Raw genomic sequence first — 20,558 nt, 5'->3', positions numbered from 1 at the left:
AGCTCTGATGTGACCCCTAGCCTGGGAACTTCCATATGCTGCAGGCGCGACCATTAAAAAAAAATTATTGATGAGATGCTTTACTTTTTTTTTTTTTTTTTGGTACTGAGTCTTTAATGCAGCCATGTGTATTTCATATTTATAACACATCTCAATTCAGATGGTGCTTAACCGCTACAAGGGGCTGATGGCCGCTATACTGGAGGGTCAAGAGCTAGATCATCAGGCTGAAGCTGATGGCCCCAGGGAAGGACAGGCACCAAAAAAACCCCAGAGAGAACGCAGCCACATTTCTGATTTTTGAGACTTGGGTGAATCTACAGTTTTGAAAATCAGGACTGAAACTGAGCCAGAGAGCTGTTCCAGCTGGACAAAGCTCAGGGAAAGTGCCGGGAGATACAGGGGCAACCCCGCCCAGCACCACACATCTTCTGTTGAAGAAGAAATGAAAGTTTGACTTGCATGCAGGCAGGAATCAAGGAGCAGTTACTAGGTTTGGAGGCTGGTGAGAGCTCAGGAAGGTGTCTCCACACCTGCCTGGGTTCAGGGCCACGGCTCTATACGGGAAATAGACCACCAGAAAACTTCCCAGCTCCCAGGGCGGGGTGGTGCCTCACCTCCCCAGGCTCCAGCATCCTGTTGTTACAGGGGCCGCCGAGGGAGGGGCCCAGGCAAGCAGGGCTGAGGGTGGCCTCCTGGGTCTGCATCCCAGCGGGTCCCCGGAAAGGCACAGAAAGGGCCACCACCCACAGGACATGGCCAAGGAAGCTGTCACAAGCAGGGGTGGAACCTGAGGGTGTCTGCTCTCAGCCAGGAAATCCGGGGGACCCCCCAGCCTCAGGCGGGGGCTGCCACGCTCAGGCCTCCAGCTGGCAGAGCATGAAAACCCAGGAGCTCAAAGGACTCTGTAGGACATTGTACCTGGCGGATATGTGCCATCAGACATTTGTCCGAACCCACAGAATGCACTATACTGAGAGGGAACCCTCATGTAAACTGTGGACCTGGGAGATAACGTGTGATGGGGGTTCTCCTGTCACAAACCCATTGCTCTGGTGGGGATGTTGGCAATGGGGGAGGCTGTGTAGGTGGGGCCAGGGTATGCAGAACACCTCTGCACTTTCTGCTGAGTTTTGCTGTGAACCTAAAACTACTCTAAAAAAATACATTTGGCAGAAGCCATTGTGACTCCGTGGGTTAAGAAGCCAACGAGTATCCATGAGCATGCAGGTTCGATCCCTTGCCTCACTCAGTGGCATTGCTGTGAACTATGGTGTAGGTCACAGATGCAGCTCAGATCCCATGTTGCTGTGGCTGTGGCATAGGTCAGCAGCTGCAGCTCCAATTCGACACCCAGCCTGGGAGCTTCCATATGCCGCAGGTACAGTCCTAAAGAAAACAAATAAAATAAAATAAAAAATGAAATCTACAAGGCGCACTAGAGGAGCCTGCATTTTTTACCTGCTACATCTGAGATGGCTGCGCTGCAGGAATCTTCCCCCACCCCAGAGCCCCTTACTGCTGGCCCTGCCTGTGGACCCAGCCTCCCCCAGAAGCACCTGCTCCCCTGGAGTCTCCCTCATGGACCCTCTGACCGACCCAGCCAGGCTCCAGGTGGCAATAGGGTCTCACAACCAAATCTCAGGGTAACCCCCCTCCCTGCTGGGGAAACCACCCCAAGTCTTGCTGTGTGGTTTGTGATGATATGATCCACAGCCATTCTGGTCCTTACTCGGGACCTTGATCATGGCACTAACTCCCTAGAACTGTTATTTTATTCACAGGTGGGTAAGGGGCTCAAAGCAAAGGAGAAAGGTGAAACCCCAGTGTCAAGTGCCTGGAATAAGTAGGGCCTAGAAGTGGAATGCTGGTCACAGCTAGCCAGGAGCTGGGGAACACAGAGGAGCAGATCTCCAGGGACCAGGCCAGTTCCTTCTTTCCTGTAAGCCTGACTCTGTGCCTCAAGTCTTTAGATGTCTGAAATTTTCCCATTATTCATTCATTCCTTTAGCTATAATGTGCCTGTCATCCTACCTCTAGTTGCTGAAAACATAGTTAAGCTGGAAAGGGGAAACTATCGGCACAGAAAACAAATTGGCAGTTGCCAGGGGCTGAGGGTGTGAAGTATGAAGGGTAAGGGGGAACATTTAAGCATGATGGGATTGTTCTATGTCTTGATTGTGGTGAGGCTACATGACTGCAAGCATTTGTCAAAAGTTGGAGAGTTAGGTACTAAAAAGGTGAAATTTACTGTATGTAACTTAAATTATTTTTAAAATGATGAGTATGGCTGCACAACTACAAAACCTCACAATCATGAAGGCATTAAGTCTATGTTGTAGAAGCCAGGGTAGTGGTTTCTTCTGGGAGTAGGGTTGCATGGCATTGACTGGGAAGAGAAACAGAAGAACCTTCTGGAATTCTGGAGGTGTCTTATCTCAGGGTCTGGGTGGTGAGTCTATGCGTGTATGTCTATGTAACAACTCATTGAGCTGAACCTTCATACCAGTGTGGGTGTGTTCACAATAGAAAAGTAAGAGTTCCTGTCATGGCTCAGTGGTTAACGAATCTGACTAGGAACCAGGAGGTTGAGGGTTCGATCCCTGGCCTCGCTCAGTGGGTTAAGGATCCAGCATTGCCATGAGATGTGGTGTAGGTCGAAGATGCAGCTCGGATCTGGTGTTGCCATGGCTCTGGCATAGACCGGAGGCAACAGCTCCGATTAGACCCCTAGCCTGGGAACCTCTATATTCCGAGGGTATAGCCCTGAAAAGACAAAAAAAAAAAAAAAAAAAAGAGAGAGAGAAAGAAAAGTAAAAGGGACAATCATTTCCTCTAAAAAATAATTTTTAATTTAAAACATCTTCCCAAATCAGATATGTCTACTTTACTCCCTGTTTGGGAATGGTCTATCTCCTTTATCTGGGAAGAAAGAATCAAATGTACTTCAATCCAGCTTCTTGAAAATACCACCTATTGGATATTACACGATCATAGACTGGAGTGATAGAATTTTTAACAACTGGCACAGGGTGTGTTAATTAGAAAACCATGGGCCCAGGAGTACAGATGCCTCCTGGAAACAGCCGTGCACTGTGTCAATGCAAACCAAACTGATTATCAGCCGTGCATGCAGCAGTTCCCAGCAGTTTCTATAGCCCCTTCCTGCCCAGTGGTGTAGACTGACTTTAAAAATTGAAGGGAATGAATAACAAAAGCTCAGTTGTTGGTGCCACTCTACTGAATGTGCAATGCCCCCTGTGAATTTCCATCTGCTCACTTTAAAAAAAATTGTATTGAAGTATAGTTGATGTACCATGTTGTTTTAATTTCTGCTATATAGCAAAGTGACTCTATATACTTTTTCACATTCTTTTCCATTGTGGTTTATCATAGGATGTTGAATATAGTTTTCTGCGCAGTACAGTAAGACCTTGTTGTTTATCCACCCTATGTATAATAGTTTGCATCTGCTAATACCAAGCTCCCAATTCTTCTCTCCCCTATCCACCTCTCCCTTGGCAACCACAAGTCTGTTCTCTATGTCTGTGAGTCTATTTCTGTTTTGTAGATACGTTGATTTGTGTCATATTTTAAATTCCACATATAAGTGATATCATATGGTATTTGTCTTTGTCTGGCTTACTTCACTTAGTATGGTCATCTCTAGATCCATTTATGTTGGTGCAAATGGCATGGTTTCATTCTTTTTCATGGCTGAGTAACACTGTATATATGCATTACATGTTCTTAATCCATTCATCTATTGATGGACATTTAGGTTGTTTCCATGTCTTGGCTATTGTCAACAGTGCTGCTATGAACATAGGGGTGCATTGTATCTTTTTGAATTGCATTTTTGTTTGGGTATATTCCCAGGAGTGGGGTTTCTGGATCATATGACTACTCTATTTTTAGTTTTTTGAGGAATATCCAGACTGTCTTCCATAGTGGCTGCAACTGATTTATGTTCCCACCAAAGTGTAAGAGGGTTTTCTTTATGTCTGCTCACTTTCTTTGGGTTCTCTTTGGAAACCTCTCCCATTCTCTCCTAAGGTTCCAAGCAGCATAAAAACAATTACATAGAAATGAATGCTCTGATCCCATTGGCTGTCCTTGAAGGCATTCTTGGGCTGCTAGTGACATCTGAAACAACTCACTTCCTCTTACTCTGGTATAGACCCCAGGCTGCTCTTACTCCACCTGCCTGCCAGTGCCCAGATAGGATAAATGAGACCCTAAGAGTCTCTTCATGGGGGTGGGGAATACACCCAAATAGTCCATCCTGACAACACAACCCCGGACTTGAGCGTCTGGGTCGCTCCTGTCGACACCTGGGTGTTTGTGTTCCAAGTGAATCACGCACAGCGCAGCTGCTCTGAGCCAAAGTGATTCAATTTGCCCATCATCTACAGACCCTGGAGTCTGCCCAAGCATGCAGGGTCAGAAGCACTGAAGCATGTGGTGCCTGGCCAAGTGGCAGCTTCGCTCTCTGATGGCCACTTGCAGGGACCTGAGGCAGCAGCTGCCATCTGGCAGGATTAGGGGAAGACGGGCTGGGGAGAAAAGCTGGAGAAATTAAAAAAAAAAAAAAAAAAAAAAAAGGAATTACCTTGTTGAAACCTTTGGTGACCAAATTGATTGCAAGCTCACGGCTGATCCCGGCTATCCAGGCGACATCTTTTTCTCCTATGGGTTCAGAGAGGAAGGCTCTCAGCCTGGGAGACATGTGGTCCATCTTCTGCAACAGCAATAGGAGGAAAAGGGTTAGGAGGTGAATGGACTTTGGGGAGCTCGACCTCCTGGAGGTGCTGAGACCAAGAGATGGCAGGCTCCCTTCCACCACCCACCATTTACCAGGGACCTAAGTGGATGCCAGGTGCAATCCCTGCTCTGAGGCTTTACCTAGCCCTCCCTACCTGTGTGGATTAAGAGATGAATAGAGGAGTTCCTGTCGTGGCGCAGTGGTTAACGAATCTGACTAGGAACCATGAGGTTGCAGGTTCGGTCCCTGGCCTCGCTCAGTGGGTTAAGGATCTGGCTTTGCTGTGAGCTGTGGTGTAGATTGCAGATGTGGCTCGGATCTGGCGTTGCTGTGGCTCTGGCATAGGCCAGCAGCTACAGCTCCGATTAGACCCCTAGCCTGGGAACCTCCATATGCCATGGGAGCGGCCCAAAGAAATAGCAAAAAGACAAAAAAAAAAAAAAAAAAAAAAAAAAAAAAAAAGAGAGAGATGAATAGAGATGGCCTCAATTGACTTCAATAAATCCCCACGAAAAGGGAGTGCTTAATGCTAGGGACTCTGATGCGTTCTTTTCCAACTTTCCCACCCTAAATGCTTAAGAAACAGCTTGCTTCTCTTAGCTAATTAACACATCTTCTCTTTTATTTTTCATTAAAATTTTTTTTTTGTCTTTTTCTGGCCACACCCATGGCATATGGAAGTTCCCAGGCTAGGGGTCCAATTGAGCTGCAGCTGCTGGCCTGTGCTACAGCCATAGCAATGCCAGATCTGAGCCACATCTTCAACCTACACCACAGCTCATGGCAATGTTGGATCCTTAACTCACTGAGTGAAGCCAGGGATTGAACCCATGACCTCATGGATACTAGTCAGGTTCATTTCTGCTGAGCCACAACAGGAACTCCTCCATCTTCTCATTTAACCACCACCATTTTTTCTTATTTTTTGTTTTAGCCTTTAATACATTCTATATGGTTGGTTGTTTAGGTGCAAGGAACAGAAAACTCTTTAACTGGCTCAAATATTAAAGAAGACATTATGTAACTCAAAAGTCCCCAAGTAAAGGTGGCTATGGCACAATTGGTGTCACAGATCCATTTTTCTGCTTCTTTCCTTTTCCTCCTTGGGTCAACTTTGAGTGGGGTTGGCACCCCTGATGGTGGTGAAATGGCTGCTCTCTCCAGTACTCAGATTCCCCCCAACAACTCGACCCCCAAAGCAGAATCAAAGAGAGAGTTCTGAGCAGAAACTCATCTGGTCTCGAAGGTCAGCTGCATGCCCAGTCCTGGACCTGGGAGTGGAGTTAGCTTTCTCTAAGCAAAATGAGCTGTGCGTTCAAATATGGTTGCCTGTGCAAAATCAGGATTATTCTCCAGCGAAGTGGGGGTGTGTGAAAGCAGGAACCACAATGTCCCACCATGACCCACCCCATTGATGAACTAATATCGGTACACACTCTTTCTCTTATATAATCATCAGAAATAATCGACGCACCCCTCCCCCAAAGGGTGAAGCCCTATGATTCATCCAGTTACTGGATTCAGATTCAAGTTCATATTTTCTGGGAGATGCATCATACTCCCCACCATGTCTAAAGTCTGAAGTTCACCATCATCAACATAGCCAGCAGTGTCAGGAAAAACCAGGATATCCGCAGTAAGAATTTCCAGAAAGGGAACTCCCCATTTGGAGAAGAAGAGGATGGTAAATTCATTCAGTTGCCAAGGGTCACTAGTGCACACAATATTGAGGGAATATTGAGGATTCCTTGCCCTGGTGGTAAAGTCAGCTCCTCAGGCAGACAAGACGGCAGCCCCTGGTTCCAGCTTGGGTGGGTCTCCCCTGTTCATAGCTTTGGTAACGTCCGAGTGGGCTTGGGGTCTATGCCCTCCAAGGAGAGTTGCTGTTTTACCCTGCTTCCTATGGGTATGAGCTCAGGGATTGCCCTGAGGAATAGGCAATCTCAGGCCACTGGTTTGCCACTTTCTTTGACATTTCGGCCCCCTCACTGGGTTTCTTCTGTTCAAGTCCGCAGGCTGGTGGTTGTAGGTCTGTCTGTATGCTTGATCTGGCAGCTGGCCCCTGTGCTTTGCCTGCTGCTCTGCTCCTCAGATTAGAGGCATCTTACTGAGTCTCTGAACTGGGGAGGTACCCCACATTTGCTCCTTGGCTCCATTGTGTCCCAGCTGCATCTTCACAAGAGGGCAACTGTCCCCTTTATCAAGCTTGACATCCTTAAGACAAGATGCTCAGGAGAGACTGGGACCTGGGGGCAATGTTGTTCTGGGGCCTCAGTCTTTTCTCTTGCAAAGTCACCTGACCTGTCACCTGTGTTCTAACTTCAGCCAAATAAATCAGCTTTTCCCACCCAGGAGGACTTGCTCAGACCACAGGCAGAAAGGCCTTCTCTTAGCAAAGCTGTATTTTCATCTCTCTCTGCCCTCCAATTAATTGGCCATTCTTCCTCCTCACCATGAGTATCTAGGGGCCTCAACGAGGACAGGGAAGTAGCCAACGACTTGAATATTCCCTCTCAGATGTCTCTATACACATGAGGTCTGTGTCGCAGGGTAAAGCAGACCCACCATAACCAGCCGTTTCGCTACACGAGGGTCACCGTTCTCCTAGTTTAGGTAAAGAAATCCTCACTGCCCTTGCGTCGATGTTTCTTCTCAGTCAGTACGCGTTTGAGCTTTGCTCCTTGTCACATCCCCCTAGTTGGTGATGCAAGCCACAGAAAATCCAGTTCTAACTGGCTTACACTGGAACTGTACTAGCATACAGTTTACTAGCAAACGCCACCAAAAAGCCCAGAGGTGGGTCACATGTGGTTTGATCTAAGCTCCAGCTTGACTTCCTTGAGACGCTCTTGACTCCACCTCCCTTTTTCTATTGGCTCCGCCCCCAGCTCGACTCCTCCTTTCCTATTGGCTCCGCCCCCAGCTCGACTCTGGTGGAAATAATTGGTCAGCAGCAGGATCTGGCATCATTACTTTAAGCCACACCCCCCCAAAGGAAAACACTGTTTCCCCCTTAGAAGCTGCGAATGTACGCCTTCTCTAGCCCAAATCATCATGTGTCAGCCTAAGATATTAACTACGGCCTGATACATGCATCTTCCCTCTGGTTTAGAGAGCACGTTAGTGACCTGCAAACACAGAGCCTGCAGCGGTGCGGTGGGGCAGTTACCTGGGGTAGAGTACCCCCATACAGGACAAGCTTGCTAGAGCAAGCCAGTGCCCACCACATATTCTCCAGTAGGTTGTGAGCCGCCCCCTTCTCCCACCTCTACCACCAGGGTCTCAGCTGCCTATGAATGTCCTCAACTCCCCAGCCCAGCCTCAGCTTCCAGCCCTGCCCCAGCACTAGTAACACATAAGTGACAGGAAGCATCCTTTGCTTTCAGAGGTCTCCCTTTCATAGCACTGGGCTCTCTGCCTGTCCCCAGGCTCCCAACTGTCCTCCAGACCTTTCTGTAAAGTCCAGCTCCCCTTAGAAGCCTTCTTACCCCAGAAACACTTTGGAGAAAACTAAATGCTCCAAGAAGCGATGCATCTGAAGGTGCTGATTTTTGGAGTCCGGGGGCTCCTGAGGAAGGTGGTCCTCATGTATGGCTGATTCTAGGAAGGGGAGCACGAGGCAAGTCTGGGGGCCCCTGACTATGTGGGTCTCAAATCCACAGGTAGGTGAACTGCAAATAGATTATTACATGGAGGGCGCTGATTTGTCTTTAGCAGTGAAATATGAACATCGCTTTTTTTTTCTTTTAGGGCCGCACCTGTAGCATATGGAGGTTCCCAGGCTAGGAGTCAAATCGGAGCTGCAGCTGCCCGCCTACACCATAGCCACAGCAATGCCAGATCCGAGCCGCATCTGTGACCTACACCACAGCTCACGGCAACGCCAGATTCTTAACCCACTGAGCAAGGCCAGGGATCTAACCTGAATCTTTATGGATGCTAGTCAGATTCTTAACCCACTGAGCCACAATGGGAACTCCAAACATCACTCTTCATCCATGAAACTATGGTACCCGGTGAATTCTGCAGCACCCACCACTTCAGGGGATGATCAATCGGGACTGGTGGCCCAGCTCAGGGCCAGACGGTAAGAGATCAGGATTTCTGAAAGAAAAACGAGACCCAGAGTGTGCTGGCCAGGTCACCAGCTTTGCTGAAGGAAAATTCCACTCACTATCCCCACTGGCCACCTGTTAAGTTAAATATCTCTGCCCATTCAAAGAATAAATGGAAAGTACAACATTGTTATCAATGCACCAGCAGCATCAAAGACAGACAGTGATTAGCAACAGCCTGAGTGTTTGCTTTTCTCACACACCTGATCTCACTTTGATCCTTGAGACCCTGGAGGAGAGGCAGCAATTTTTACCTTCCTCAGGACTCTCTGAGAAAGGCCTCTGCATTCCGTATGTTGCCTTTGTCTGCAGCAGAGTTTCTCACCTGGGGATGAATTGTCCCCCACCCCCCAAAAAAATTTAGCAATGTGTCTAGAGACACTGTCACAACTGGGGGATGGGGAGGGGGACATGGCTGCTGGCATCTGTGGGTAGAGGTCAGGGTCGCTGTTAAACATCTTATAACGCACAGCAGCCCTTTCACAGCATAGAATTATCCTGCCCCAAATGTTCATAGTGTCAGAATTGAGAAACCCTGGGCTACAAGTAACAGAAACCCCTGGTGCAGATGGTCTTAAACAAATACTTTTTTTTTTTTTTGGTCTTTTTAGGGCTGCACCCGCGGCCTATGGAGGTTCCCAGGCTAGGGGTCCAATCAGAGCTGTAGCTGCCAGCCTACACCACAGCCACAGCGATTTGGGATATAAGCCTCGTCTGTGACCCACACCACAGCTCACGGCAATGCCCGATCCTTAACCCACTGACCAAGGCCAGGGATCGAACCTGCATCTTCGTGAATGCTAGTCAGATTCGTTTCTGCTGAGCCACGATGGGAACTCCAACAAATACATTTCTAATTTCACATAACCAGAAAAATCCATGGTGAGGTGGACCCGGGATTTTGGCAGTTAGCGGCTCTTTTTCAAGGACCAGGCCAGCTGCCCCGCTACAGAATTTGCTCAGGTCCCATCTGACATGAGAATTTCCAAAGGAAGGAGGGGCCATTTCTGCTTGGGTGTCCCTAGAACCTCATCGGCAGAATTCCCCTTCCCTTCATTGGCCAGAGCCAGGCCGCACACCCAGCCCTAAACTAGTCACTGGCCAGGTGAGTGGGACCGCTTGGGGGTGTGGATGCTGTCAGCTCCCCGAGTTACATGGAGAACATTGGGTTCTCTAGTAAGGAAGGGGGTGGGGGCTGGGTAGGCGAATGACCTTGTCTGCTGCAGCATCCAAACCCTGGCCTACTATTCAGTCCATTACAAATAGTGCTTCTCAAAGGCTCATTTCACATGCGGGGTCCTGTTGAAAAATGCAAATGCAGCAGGTCTGGGCTGGACCTGAGATGCTGCAGGTCTACCCAGTCCTTAGAAGATGCTGTTGCTGCTGGCACTCAGATCACTTTGAGTAGCAAGGCGTTATGTGATGCCCCTTATTCTTTTCTCGCTATTTTATATTTAATCGTGGTAAAATAGACGTAGCATCAAACTTACCATCTTAACCATTTTTAAGCATACAGTTCAGTAGTGCTGAGTATATTGTCTTATGATCAATCTCCAGAAGACTCTTCATCTTGCAAGACTGAAAGTCTTAAACCCATTGAATAACAATTCATCTTCACACACACTCCCGCCCTCAGTCTTGGCCACTACCATTCTGCTTCCGTCTCTGTGACTGTGACAGCTCTAGGTACCTCATGTAAGTGGAGTCATATAGAATTTGTCCTTTTGTGACTGGCTTCTTTCACTTCACATCCTCCAAGTTCAACCATGCTGCAGCATGTGTTAGAATTTTCTTCCTTTTTAAGGAAGCTCATCTTGGACACATACATCACATCATGTTTATCCATCCATCCATTGATGGGCACTTGGATAGTTTCCACCTTTTTGTTAATATGAATAATGATGCTTTAAATATGGGTTGACAAGCATCTCTTCAAGATCCTGCTTGATCCTGCTTTGAGTTCTCTGGGGTATATCCCTAGAAGTGAGCTTGTTGGATCATGGGGTAATTCTATGTCTAATCTTTTGGGGAACCACTATCCAGTCTCCCACAGTGGCTGCATCAATGCCATTTATTTCACATCTTGGCAGCACATTAAACTCACATCGGCAGCGCACATACTAAAATTGGAACGATACAGAAAAGATTAGCATGGCCCTTGCGCACGAATGACGTGCAAGCTCGAGAAGCATTCTGTATTTTTCAGACTTGTGGAGGAGGGAGGGAGTGGGTTGGATGGGGAATTTGGGGTTGGTAGATGCAAACTATTACATTTAGAATGGATAAGCAATAAGACCCTACTGTATACCACAGGGAACTATAGCCAATCTCCTGGGATAGAACATGATAGAGATGATATGAGAAAAAGAATGTATATATACATATGCCTGGGTCACCTGGTCATACAGAAGAAATTGGCACAACATTATAAATCAACTTTATTTATTTATTTATTTATTTATTTATTTAGTCAGTCCTTTTAGGGCCGCACCTATGGCATATGGAGGTTCCCAGGCTAGGCGTCTAATCGGAGCTGCAGCTGTTGGCCTACGCCAGAGCCATGGCAATGCAGGATCCGAGTCTCATCTTGGACCTACACCACAGCTCATGGCAATGCCGGATCCTTAACCCACTGAGCAAGGCCAGGGATCAAACCCGCAACCTCATGGTTTCTAGTCGGATTTGTTTCTGCTGCGCCACAACGGGAACTCCTCAATTATACCTATTTAAATTAAAAAATTAAAAAGTACAGCAGACTCATATTGGGAGATTTACAAATTACTGATGTTTGGTTTGACTTAATTAGCATGGCATGTACCCTGGACATTGGAATGTTTTTAAACAACCCAAGTGATTGCAACATGCTGCAAAAATTTGAGAATCACTGCTTCCTTGTCACTTGCTTCTTTCTCACAAAATGATGAGCAGGTGTCCCAGCTAAGTGAGACTCAGTGCTGGGCTCTCTACTGTCTGTGTCGCCAGATTGCATAAGCTCACCAACTCGCAGGGAGTTGTCACCCCTCTGCTCTGACCACTGAGCACATCGTACCCTCATTAGCCATCAGAAGGAAGATTTAACTATGACCCTGACAGCTTTGAAGTCAGAGAACTTCAGAGCAGGCAGACCTCAATAACGCTCTACCCCCACCTCTTTTTAAAATTAAAAGAAAAAAAGAGGGGGGAAATTTACTTCAAAGGAAGTTTTACCTGGAATCCCTTTATATAAAATAGATCAAAGCAGAATGACTCTGTTGACTTGGGAGTGAGGTGGGAACACCAACCCCTGCACACGGAGCCATCACGTGGTCCCTGGTGCTTTCCCCAAGCCCCCCTCTGATGGAGCCTAAACCTCTCACTTCACCCCTGAGAAAAAGGGAACCCCAAGAATTTGTGTGACCTGCTCAAGACCATGCCCCTAGCAAAGCACGGTGGGCTCTGCTTCCCAGAAGCGCATCCCCTTCCAAGTCAATGGGGATCCCAGTGGGCTTCGGGGTGGGGGGCTGCAGTAAGACTGGGTTAAGTGCTCAACAGCCATATGACAAAACTACCACAAATGCCTTAATTTGTGGCCAAGGACTCCTGTGTTACAGGGTGTTCTTTTCAATTCCTTTTTTTTTTCCTCTTTTGGGGGGCTGCTCCTGCGGCATATGGAATTTCCTGGGCTAGGGATTGAATAGGAGCTGCAGCTGCTGGCCTACCCCACAGCCACAGCAACACGGGATTCAAGCCACATCTATGACCTACACCACAGCTCATGGCAATGCCAAATCCTTAACCCACTGATCAAGGCCAGGGAACAATCCTGCATCCTCATGGATACTAGTTGGATTCTTAATCGGCTGAGCCACGATGGCAACTCCCTCAATTCCTTCATTTTGAATCTCAAAGTACTATTTGAGGAGGGCACACTGGCAGGAAATGACCTCAATCAAGTCTGGTTTTAGATGCTAGAGAAGTCACCTGTTTAAACAAAGAATAAAAGAGTCAACGGAATTTAATCCTGATTCTCAAAGGAACCAACTTCTGGTTGCAAATGTTTGACATTATTTAAAGATCATTTAAAAAATCTGTATGAGGAGTTCCCATGGTGGCTCAGTGGAAATGAATCTGACTAGCATCTATGAGGATGCAGCTTCAATCCCTGGCCTCGTTCAGTGGGTTAAGGATCTGGCGTTGCCCTGAGCTGTGGTGTTAGGTTGCAGATGTGGCTCCCATCTGGCATTGATGTGGCTGTGGCATAGGCCAGCAGCTACAGCTCTGACTTGACCCCTAGCCTGGAACCTCCATATGCTGTGGGTACGGCCCTGAAAAAGAAAAACAAACCAACAAACAAAATCTGTACGATAGGTCTCTGTGAGAAGGTGGCCACAGACCTACCCTGTCAGAGCTCTAGGGTGGGGTCTGCTCTAAGGCCGTACATATGGCTCCGCGGGGCTTGGAGCAATCTTTCCAGTGAGGACAGTACACGTGAATTCACAAGGTGGCATTGCTCTGGAATTCCCACTGTGATGCAACGGGATCATTGGCATCTCTGCAGCGCTAGAACCCAGGTTCCGTCCCTGGCCCAGCAGAGTGGGTTAAAGGATCTGGTGTTATCAAAGCTGTGGCATAGGTCACAACCATGGCTTGAATCTGATCCCTAGCCTGGGAACCCTATACGTCTCGGGGTGGCCGAAAAAAACCCTAAAACACAAAAGGTGACATTGCCCAATGACCATTAGCTGGAAGCAAAGTCATTATTATCTGAAAGCCACTCAAAAAGTGACCCCAATGAGGAAGACATTGATGTGGCCAATACCTGAATGTAGTTAGAATACTATTGTTTTCCTGAAATATAAATGGAAAAGTGATATATTTCTAAATAAAGTATTGGGTATAATATGTGACTTTCAATGTGTGTAATGAAATTATGAAATCAAATGGAAAAGTAGACTATTTTATCTACCACCCTAAAAGTTTATGTATATTCAAACAGCCCAAAACCATTTTAAGCCAAGGAGGGGTTATCTTATTTTTGGGTTTATTTGCTATCTGGGCATCCGTGGTATTGCCTTCCTCAGGCAAGTGTGATGTTAGTACTTAAGACTTCATGTTTTGCCCTCAACCCTTTATTGGGGGTGGTAACAGGGGTATAGGGGGACAGCCTTTTGCTTACATCTTATGCTTAAAATGTCCCACATGATAAACCTTTTGGAATTTAATGTGAAGAAAAGAGTATACCTTTCAAAACTGGCATATTTCTACCTTTGTGAATGAAAGGATTTGTAAACATCCTATTTCCCTTTTTACTTGGCCTGCTAGGAAGCTTTGAGCTAAACATGACGACCGTATAGAGAAACTAGCATGGATTAAAATCTCCTTCCCTTCATAGTTAACATGTTTGCTTCTTTTACTCAGTGCCTTCATTTTCTCTTTCTACCTTTACTTTAAAACTCAAATTCATGTGCGGAGACCCCATCGTGGCTCAGCGGGTCAATAATCCGACTAGTATCCGTGAGGACGCAGATTCAATCTCTGGCCTCACTCAGTGGGTTAAGGATCTGGGGTTACCATGAGCTGCTGTGTAGATCACAGATGCAGCTTGGATCCCGCCTTGCTGTGGCTGCGGTGTAGGCCGGCGGTTGTAGCTCTGATTCAACCCCTAGCCTGGGACCTTCCATATGCCATGGGTGAGCCCCTAAAAAGGAAAAAGGAAAAATAAATAAAACTCAAATTCATATGTCAGAATCCTTTAGTAAAAGCCACCCAAAGCCTGAAAGTGATGGAGACTATAAATAGCAGATCTGTGGGAAAATTCAGAATCCATTCCCGTGTCCTCAAAATACTGCAGCACTGCAGCGCCAAGGGCAGGTGAGAGAATGAGGGGGAGACTGACCTCAGGATGGTTTCTGTGGAGCCCCTTGGCCTCCAGTGAGAGGGTGGATGGACATTTGCATTCAAATGCACTCAACCCAATCCTGAGGGATCTGGACCACTTCTCGCCCCGTCAGGATCCAAGGATGTGTTGATTGTCAAATACCACTCTTGGCTCCTGGCACCTCTGCCCCTCTCCTTCCAATGACAAGCTCTGGCCCCTCCCTCCCCAGTCTTTCCAGAAAAGTGGTGATGTTCCTATGACATTGAGGTCTGAATCTGAGGCACCTTTCCCCTTTAATCTGTTGAGGATCTGAGAGGACAGAGGATAACATTGTCTTTCCTTTTGGATAGAAGCTCATGGCCTCAAGACATAGGGCGCCATTTTGTACAGTCCGTTCAATCTTTGCTTTTCAGGCCACACCACAGTGGCCTGGGGCTTGCGTGGGACACCCCTCACCTTCTCAGGCCACATTCTGGCACCTTTATAAATGCCTCTTTCTCTCTCTGTGAGGATTGCTCAGCTGGTGGGACCCAAACCTTCTGGGGACCAAATTCGCCACCCCCAGGATGAGTCTGCCCAATCAGCAAGCCACACGGGAAAAGCAGATCTGAGAGGAGGCAGCCCTGGAAATGCAGACGAGCCCAAGAAATGCCCAGGCTAGGGAGCCAGCATAAGAGGGTGGGAATATCTGGCCCTTCACTTACTAGCTAGGAGACCTGAACCAAAGACTCAACTTCCTCATCTGTAAAGTGGGGATAAAGATTGTGCCCAGGTGTTCGGATCAGATGAGGTAACTGAATGTCGATTCCCAGGGCACTGTCTGGAATAGAGCAGCATCACTAGGTAAGCTGATTCACTGGCGTTGTATTTAATCAGTCTTTCTTAGGCCTGCTATCAAGCAGGTCTTGGTGGCTACAGGATCAAGGTGATTTCTGTGGCTTCTAAGCACCATTATCTTCTGGATCATGACCTTGCTGCATCCTTTACATGCCATGGAAAGGCCCTTTGGCATCCAGCCCTGTAAGCGACATCAGTTGTCTATCCCAGTTCAGTACCTGCTCCTTCTACTTCTGGGATCATCACCTTTACGTCCCTTTGGGGACCACTCTTCCCCAAACCTCATCCTCTATCTTCCCAACACCCTGGCTCCAGGGGGCACCCAGAGGCAGACCTGGGTGATAAAACTAGTGATCATTGTGGCTCAGCGGGTTATGAACCCGACTAGTATCCATGAGGACGCGGGTTCCATCCCTGGCCTCGCTCAGTGGGTTAAGGATCCGGCGTTGCCATGAGCTGTGGTGTAGGTCGAAGATGGGGCTCAGATCTTGTGTTGCTGTGGCTATGGTGTTGGCCGGCAACTGTAGCCTGATTCGAACCCTAGCCTGGGAACTTCCATATGCCACAGGGGAAGCCCTAAAAAAACAAAGAAACTAGCAAATCACTTTGGCTGCAATGATTGGTTCAGAAATGGGTACATTCCTTAGCTCAGGCCGGACCTGTGACTTCTGCTAGAATTAAGTTGTAAAAAGGCCATCTTCTCTGCAAGAAGGACTTAGGTAGAATGTGAGAGCAGAACTACTGTAATCATCTTTGCCATCACCTGCACCTGAGAGCCTGCCTGAGCAAAGCCAGCATGTAAGAAAGCCAGATCTGAGATAAGGAGAGAGACGGGCTCCGCAATCATCAGTTACCAGCCTGGATCTAGCCATGCCTGAAGGCATCTACCCCTAGAGTTTTCAAGTACGTCAAGCAATATTATCCACTTTTGTTTAATCAGTTGAATCAGATTGTGCTGTTTGTAACAAAGAATCCTAACTAATACACCTCCCAATGTTCATTCATTCACTCACTCTTTTTTTTTTTTTTTCTTCACTGTTGGCCGCCCTGTGGTGTATGGAGTACCTGGGCCAGGGATCAGTTGTGATCTAAGCTGTATCTGTAGCAACACTGGGACACTTAACCCACTGTTCCATGCCAAGGATTGAACCTGCATCCGGTGCTCCCAAGATGCTGCAGATCCTGCTGTGCCACAGCGGGAGCTCCCACTCACTCATTCAACAAGTATTTGTGGCACACCTACTATGTGCCAAGTACTATGCTGGGCACAACAGCATCTTCATTCTGCCCAGAAACCTGGGGCAGGATCAGTCCAACAGCCTTAGGCATCAAGAATGGAAAAATCAATGTTCAATGACCCTTAACGCTTATCATTCATTCAAAAATAAAGGTAAGGAGTTCCCGTCACGGCTCAGAGGAAATGAATCTGATTAGGAACCATGAAGTTTCGGGTTCGACCCCTGGCCCTGCTCAGTGGGTTAAGGATCTGGCATTGCCATGAACTGTGGTGTGGGTCACAGACGTGACTTGGATCTGGTGTTGCTGTGGCTGTGGTGTAGGCTTATTTCAGTTAACTCAATGTCCTTATGTTTCCTCCATATTGCATTATGTGTTAGAATTTTCAGGCTAGCATTCCATCATGTGCAGAGACCCCATTTAATCATCATTCACCCATTACTGGGCATTTGGGTTGCTTCCACCTTTTAGCTATTGTAGATAATTCTTCTATGAACATGGGTGTCTTGTAACAGATATATTATTTTAACTTCTTTTTTTTTTTTTTTTTTTTTTGAAGCCCACACCCACAGCATATGGAGGTTCCCAGGCTAGGAGTCGAATCAGAGGTGTAGCTGCCGGCCTACACCATAGCCACAGCAACTCGGGATCCGAGGGGAGTCTACGAACTACACCACAGCTCACAGCAACGCCGGATCCTTACCCACTAAGCGAGGTCAGGGATCAAACCCGCATCCTCATGGATACTAGTCGGGTTCACTAACCACTGAGCCATGGTGGGAACTCCTTTCTTTTTTTTTTTTTAACTTCTTGATTTACACCCCCTTATGGGTTGAGCTTTTGGATTCCTCTGCTCTGCCATTATAGCCTCAGAGAGAAGGGCAAAGTGATATTGTCTTAGGAAGGAAAAGGAGCTTCCTCAGAAGAAAGAGTTGTCTACCTCTTCTGCCTCACGGATTCTTGAAAGAAGGGGAGTGCTCACCCATTATCCACAAAACAGGATGTTTGGGAAGCAGGGGCCTCCCTCTTGGGGACAAAAATCCTGAAGTGGGCAGATACATTAGATTCCTGAGGGAAAAGTGGCTGGCTGGGCCACAGGAATGATGCCTGAGACCCAGGGGCCTGCAGCGCTGGGCTTTCCGGGTGATGATGAGAATGGGCCCCTTCCAAGGTGTTTGGGGGCAGTGGGGGCAGCAGCTGTGAATAATTACACATATGAACCTGAGCACCAGGCAGAAGATGCTTTGAGGGCTGATGGGCAAGCTGAAGCCAGGAATCAGAATGAAGAGGTCCCTGGAATGGGGACCTTCCCACAAGGTCAAATGATCACCAAGCCACAGACTCTAGCACCTGCTGCCAAAATATCCCAAAAGACCAGAGGGGCTTGTCACCCCTGCAGACCAGAGCAGCCACTACCACAGGGATCAGGCTATCATCCTGCAGATGCCATGAGTACTCTAACCCCATCCCCCCACTGCCATAAAGACATGTAAGCATCGCATGCCCCAGCCCCACACCCACAGAACTTGTTAAGGAGGCTGGGAAGGGGGAGTATGGTCGCTAAGAAGACTACCTCCCCCAAAGAGGCCCTTTAAAGCGGCCCGGATAGCTAGCTGACTGCTCACACTGAAGCGACACAGTGTGAAAGTAAAGAGAGGGTGTGCTTGGTGCCATGCCCAGATCCCCTGGACCAGCCAGGGCTCCCATCTCCCAGCTGCTAAAAGTGCAACCACCAACATTTGCAGCACAGGCTCTCCCAGGAGCCCTGACTCTGCCCTGGAAGCAGCCTCACCTGGGGATGCCTGGAGGCAGAGGGCGGCAATGACCCCTGACACTGAGTATGAAAGCCAGGTCTCCCTGTCTCCAGGTGGGACCAGATCGCTGGCACCATTCCTGTTCTTGTGCTCGGGCGAGATCAGGTGGAAGCGGCTCCAGCCTTCCTCACTCCTCCCCCTCTGGCTTTCCCCTCTCTCTCCCCTCCCTGGGCCACGTGTACCTGCATCCTGGTCTCAGGTCTGCTTCCCAGAACTGACCAACTAGCCTATGTTTGCCTGGACCCCACTGCATAAGGACAAAGAAGTGCATTTTCTATGGGCGTTTAGGTGCAGCGCTAGTGCATATGTGAGCTTGTCTTTAAAGTAACAGTGACACCGTCGAAGGGCTTACGGGTCCTGGGATGAGGCTCCGGAGATGCAATCAGGAGGCAAGTGACCCTTCTCTGCTCTCCTTGGCCCGAAGGGCTGACTGGGTGTTTGCTGGGCCCCAGAAAGTTTGTTCCCCCAGACTAGGGGGGCCAAGTTTAAGAAATAAAAATACAAGATGCCCAGTTCAATGTGAATTCAAATAACTTCTCCGTATGACCCAAGTATTTCATAAGACATACTGATTCTAGAGAAGTTATTTGTAGTTTATCTGAAATCCAGATTCTCCCGGGCAGCCCGCCTTTTCCTGGCTACCCTTCTCCCACACCTCTGACTCAGCAGAAGGCCTGAGATCCACCCACATTCTGGACCCTGGGCTGCCCTGGGTGCTGCAGGGTCAGAAATCCTTCCTCTTGGGATGTCCCTCCTGGCTTGGCCTCTTTCAGGCCTGCCTCTCTGGATCTGAAAGCCACAGGCCCAAGCGCTAGGGGGGAAGGAGCCTGATAACACATGCTGGGGAGATAACTGTGGTTGTTGGCCAACCCATCCCTTGGAGGCAAACACTAGTTTGCCTGTCAGCGCATCCTGCTGAGAGATCTTCAGCCTGGGATGGACCAGAACAGAAGACAGACTGTGGGCAAGTGGGAGAAACGGAACCTGGGCCTCTCATTTGCTGGGCACCCGCCACCTGCCGCCTCTCCGTGGCTGTCACCCCGCTTCATCCTCAGGGTTGACTTGGCCACACCGGAGAATTGTTGCCATTTTGAGCGAGGGGGAAGCTGAGGCCCAGAGAGGGAAAGAGGGTCACGTAGCAAGTAAAGGGCTGGGGTGGGATGGAAGCCGAGGGCTGCTTGGCTCCAAAGCCCACGCTCTTTCCTCTACAAGATTGGAATTCGTGGAATCAGAACAATTTTCTGCAGAGGCCATCCGTGCCCCGCCCACACCCCCTCAGGGCTCCCAGTTTCCACCACAAGGTCCTGCAGTCCCAGGATTGCCCGGGGCGGTGGCCTGCTCTGAACCTGGCGCCCCCTCCCTTCCTGGCCTCACATCCTCACTCTCCCACTTATGGGACCTGGGTCCCCTCCCAAATCACTTCTTGTACTTTGATCGGATTCTTGGGGTCGACAACTGGGGAATCCAGCCCAGTCAGAGAGCACTGAGGGCTGGTCTGGCTTCCAGGCCCCATGGGAAACTCTTTGCATGTATTATCTCATTTTGACCTACTGGTCAGGCCCAGGAGGTTCTGTGATGTCCCCGCTTTACAGTTAAGACTCATTAACTGGCCTGGGGCACCACCAGGTCTCAAACCCGGGTGTTCTCAGACTTATATCTGGTTCCCAAACATTGAGTCATCAAGAAAGGCTTCTGCTGAATTTCTGGACAATCATTTTCTCTCCCACCAGCTCTGGACAGGATTTCTCTGCTCAAGTGAGGTCTGCAGCCATTGGCCGTCAGCCAGCAAGGGGGCATCTTGTACAGGTGGAAATGCCCAGTTGTGCCACGTTTTAAGCATTGTATTTATTCCACTCACAGAAAGGTGAGGCCCATATGTATGTGTCTTCTACTTGTTCTTTGGCAAGATGCCATGATTCTAGTCCAAGTTCAAC

At 48.3% G+C, this 20,558-nt stretch overlaps 1 protein-coding gene across 1 annotated transcript in view; it reads right to left on the bottom strand.

Annotated features, from left to right (window-relative positions):
* BANF2 (barrier to autointegration factor 2) overlaps positions 1-20,558 on the bottom strand; it is a 37,146-nt gene that overhangs the window by 7,211 nt on the left and 9,377 nt on the right. Inside the window, exon 2 of the mRNA XM_003134265.3 lies at positions 4,613-4,741. Within this exon, the coding sequence (XP_003134313.1) occupies positions 4,613-4,738 (126 nt within the window). The 5' untranslated portion in view covers positions 4,739-4,741. The remainder of the gene's footprint in view (positions 1-4,612; positions 4,742-20,558) is intronic.

This window comes from Sus scrofa, chromosome 17 (assembly GCF_000003025.6).
Source record: "Sus scrofa isolate TJ Tabasco breed Duroc chromosome 17, Sscrofa11.1, whole genome shotgun sequence".
In the NCBI taxonomy this organism is placed as follows: domain Eukaryota; kingdom Metazoa; phylum Chordata; class Mammalia; order Artiodactyla; family Suidae; genus Sus; species Sus scrofa.
The sequence above is the reverse complement of the archived record's forward strand: the minus strand, read 5'-3'. Positions and strand labels throughout refer to the sequence as shown.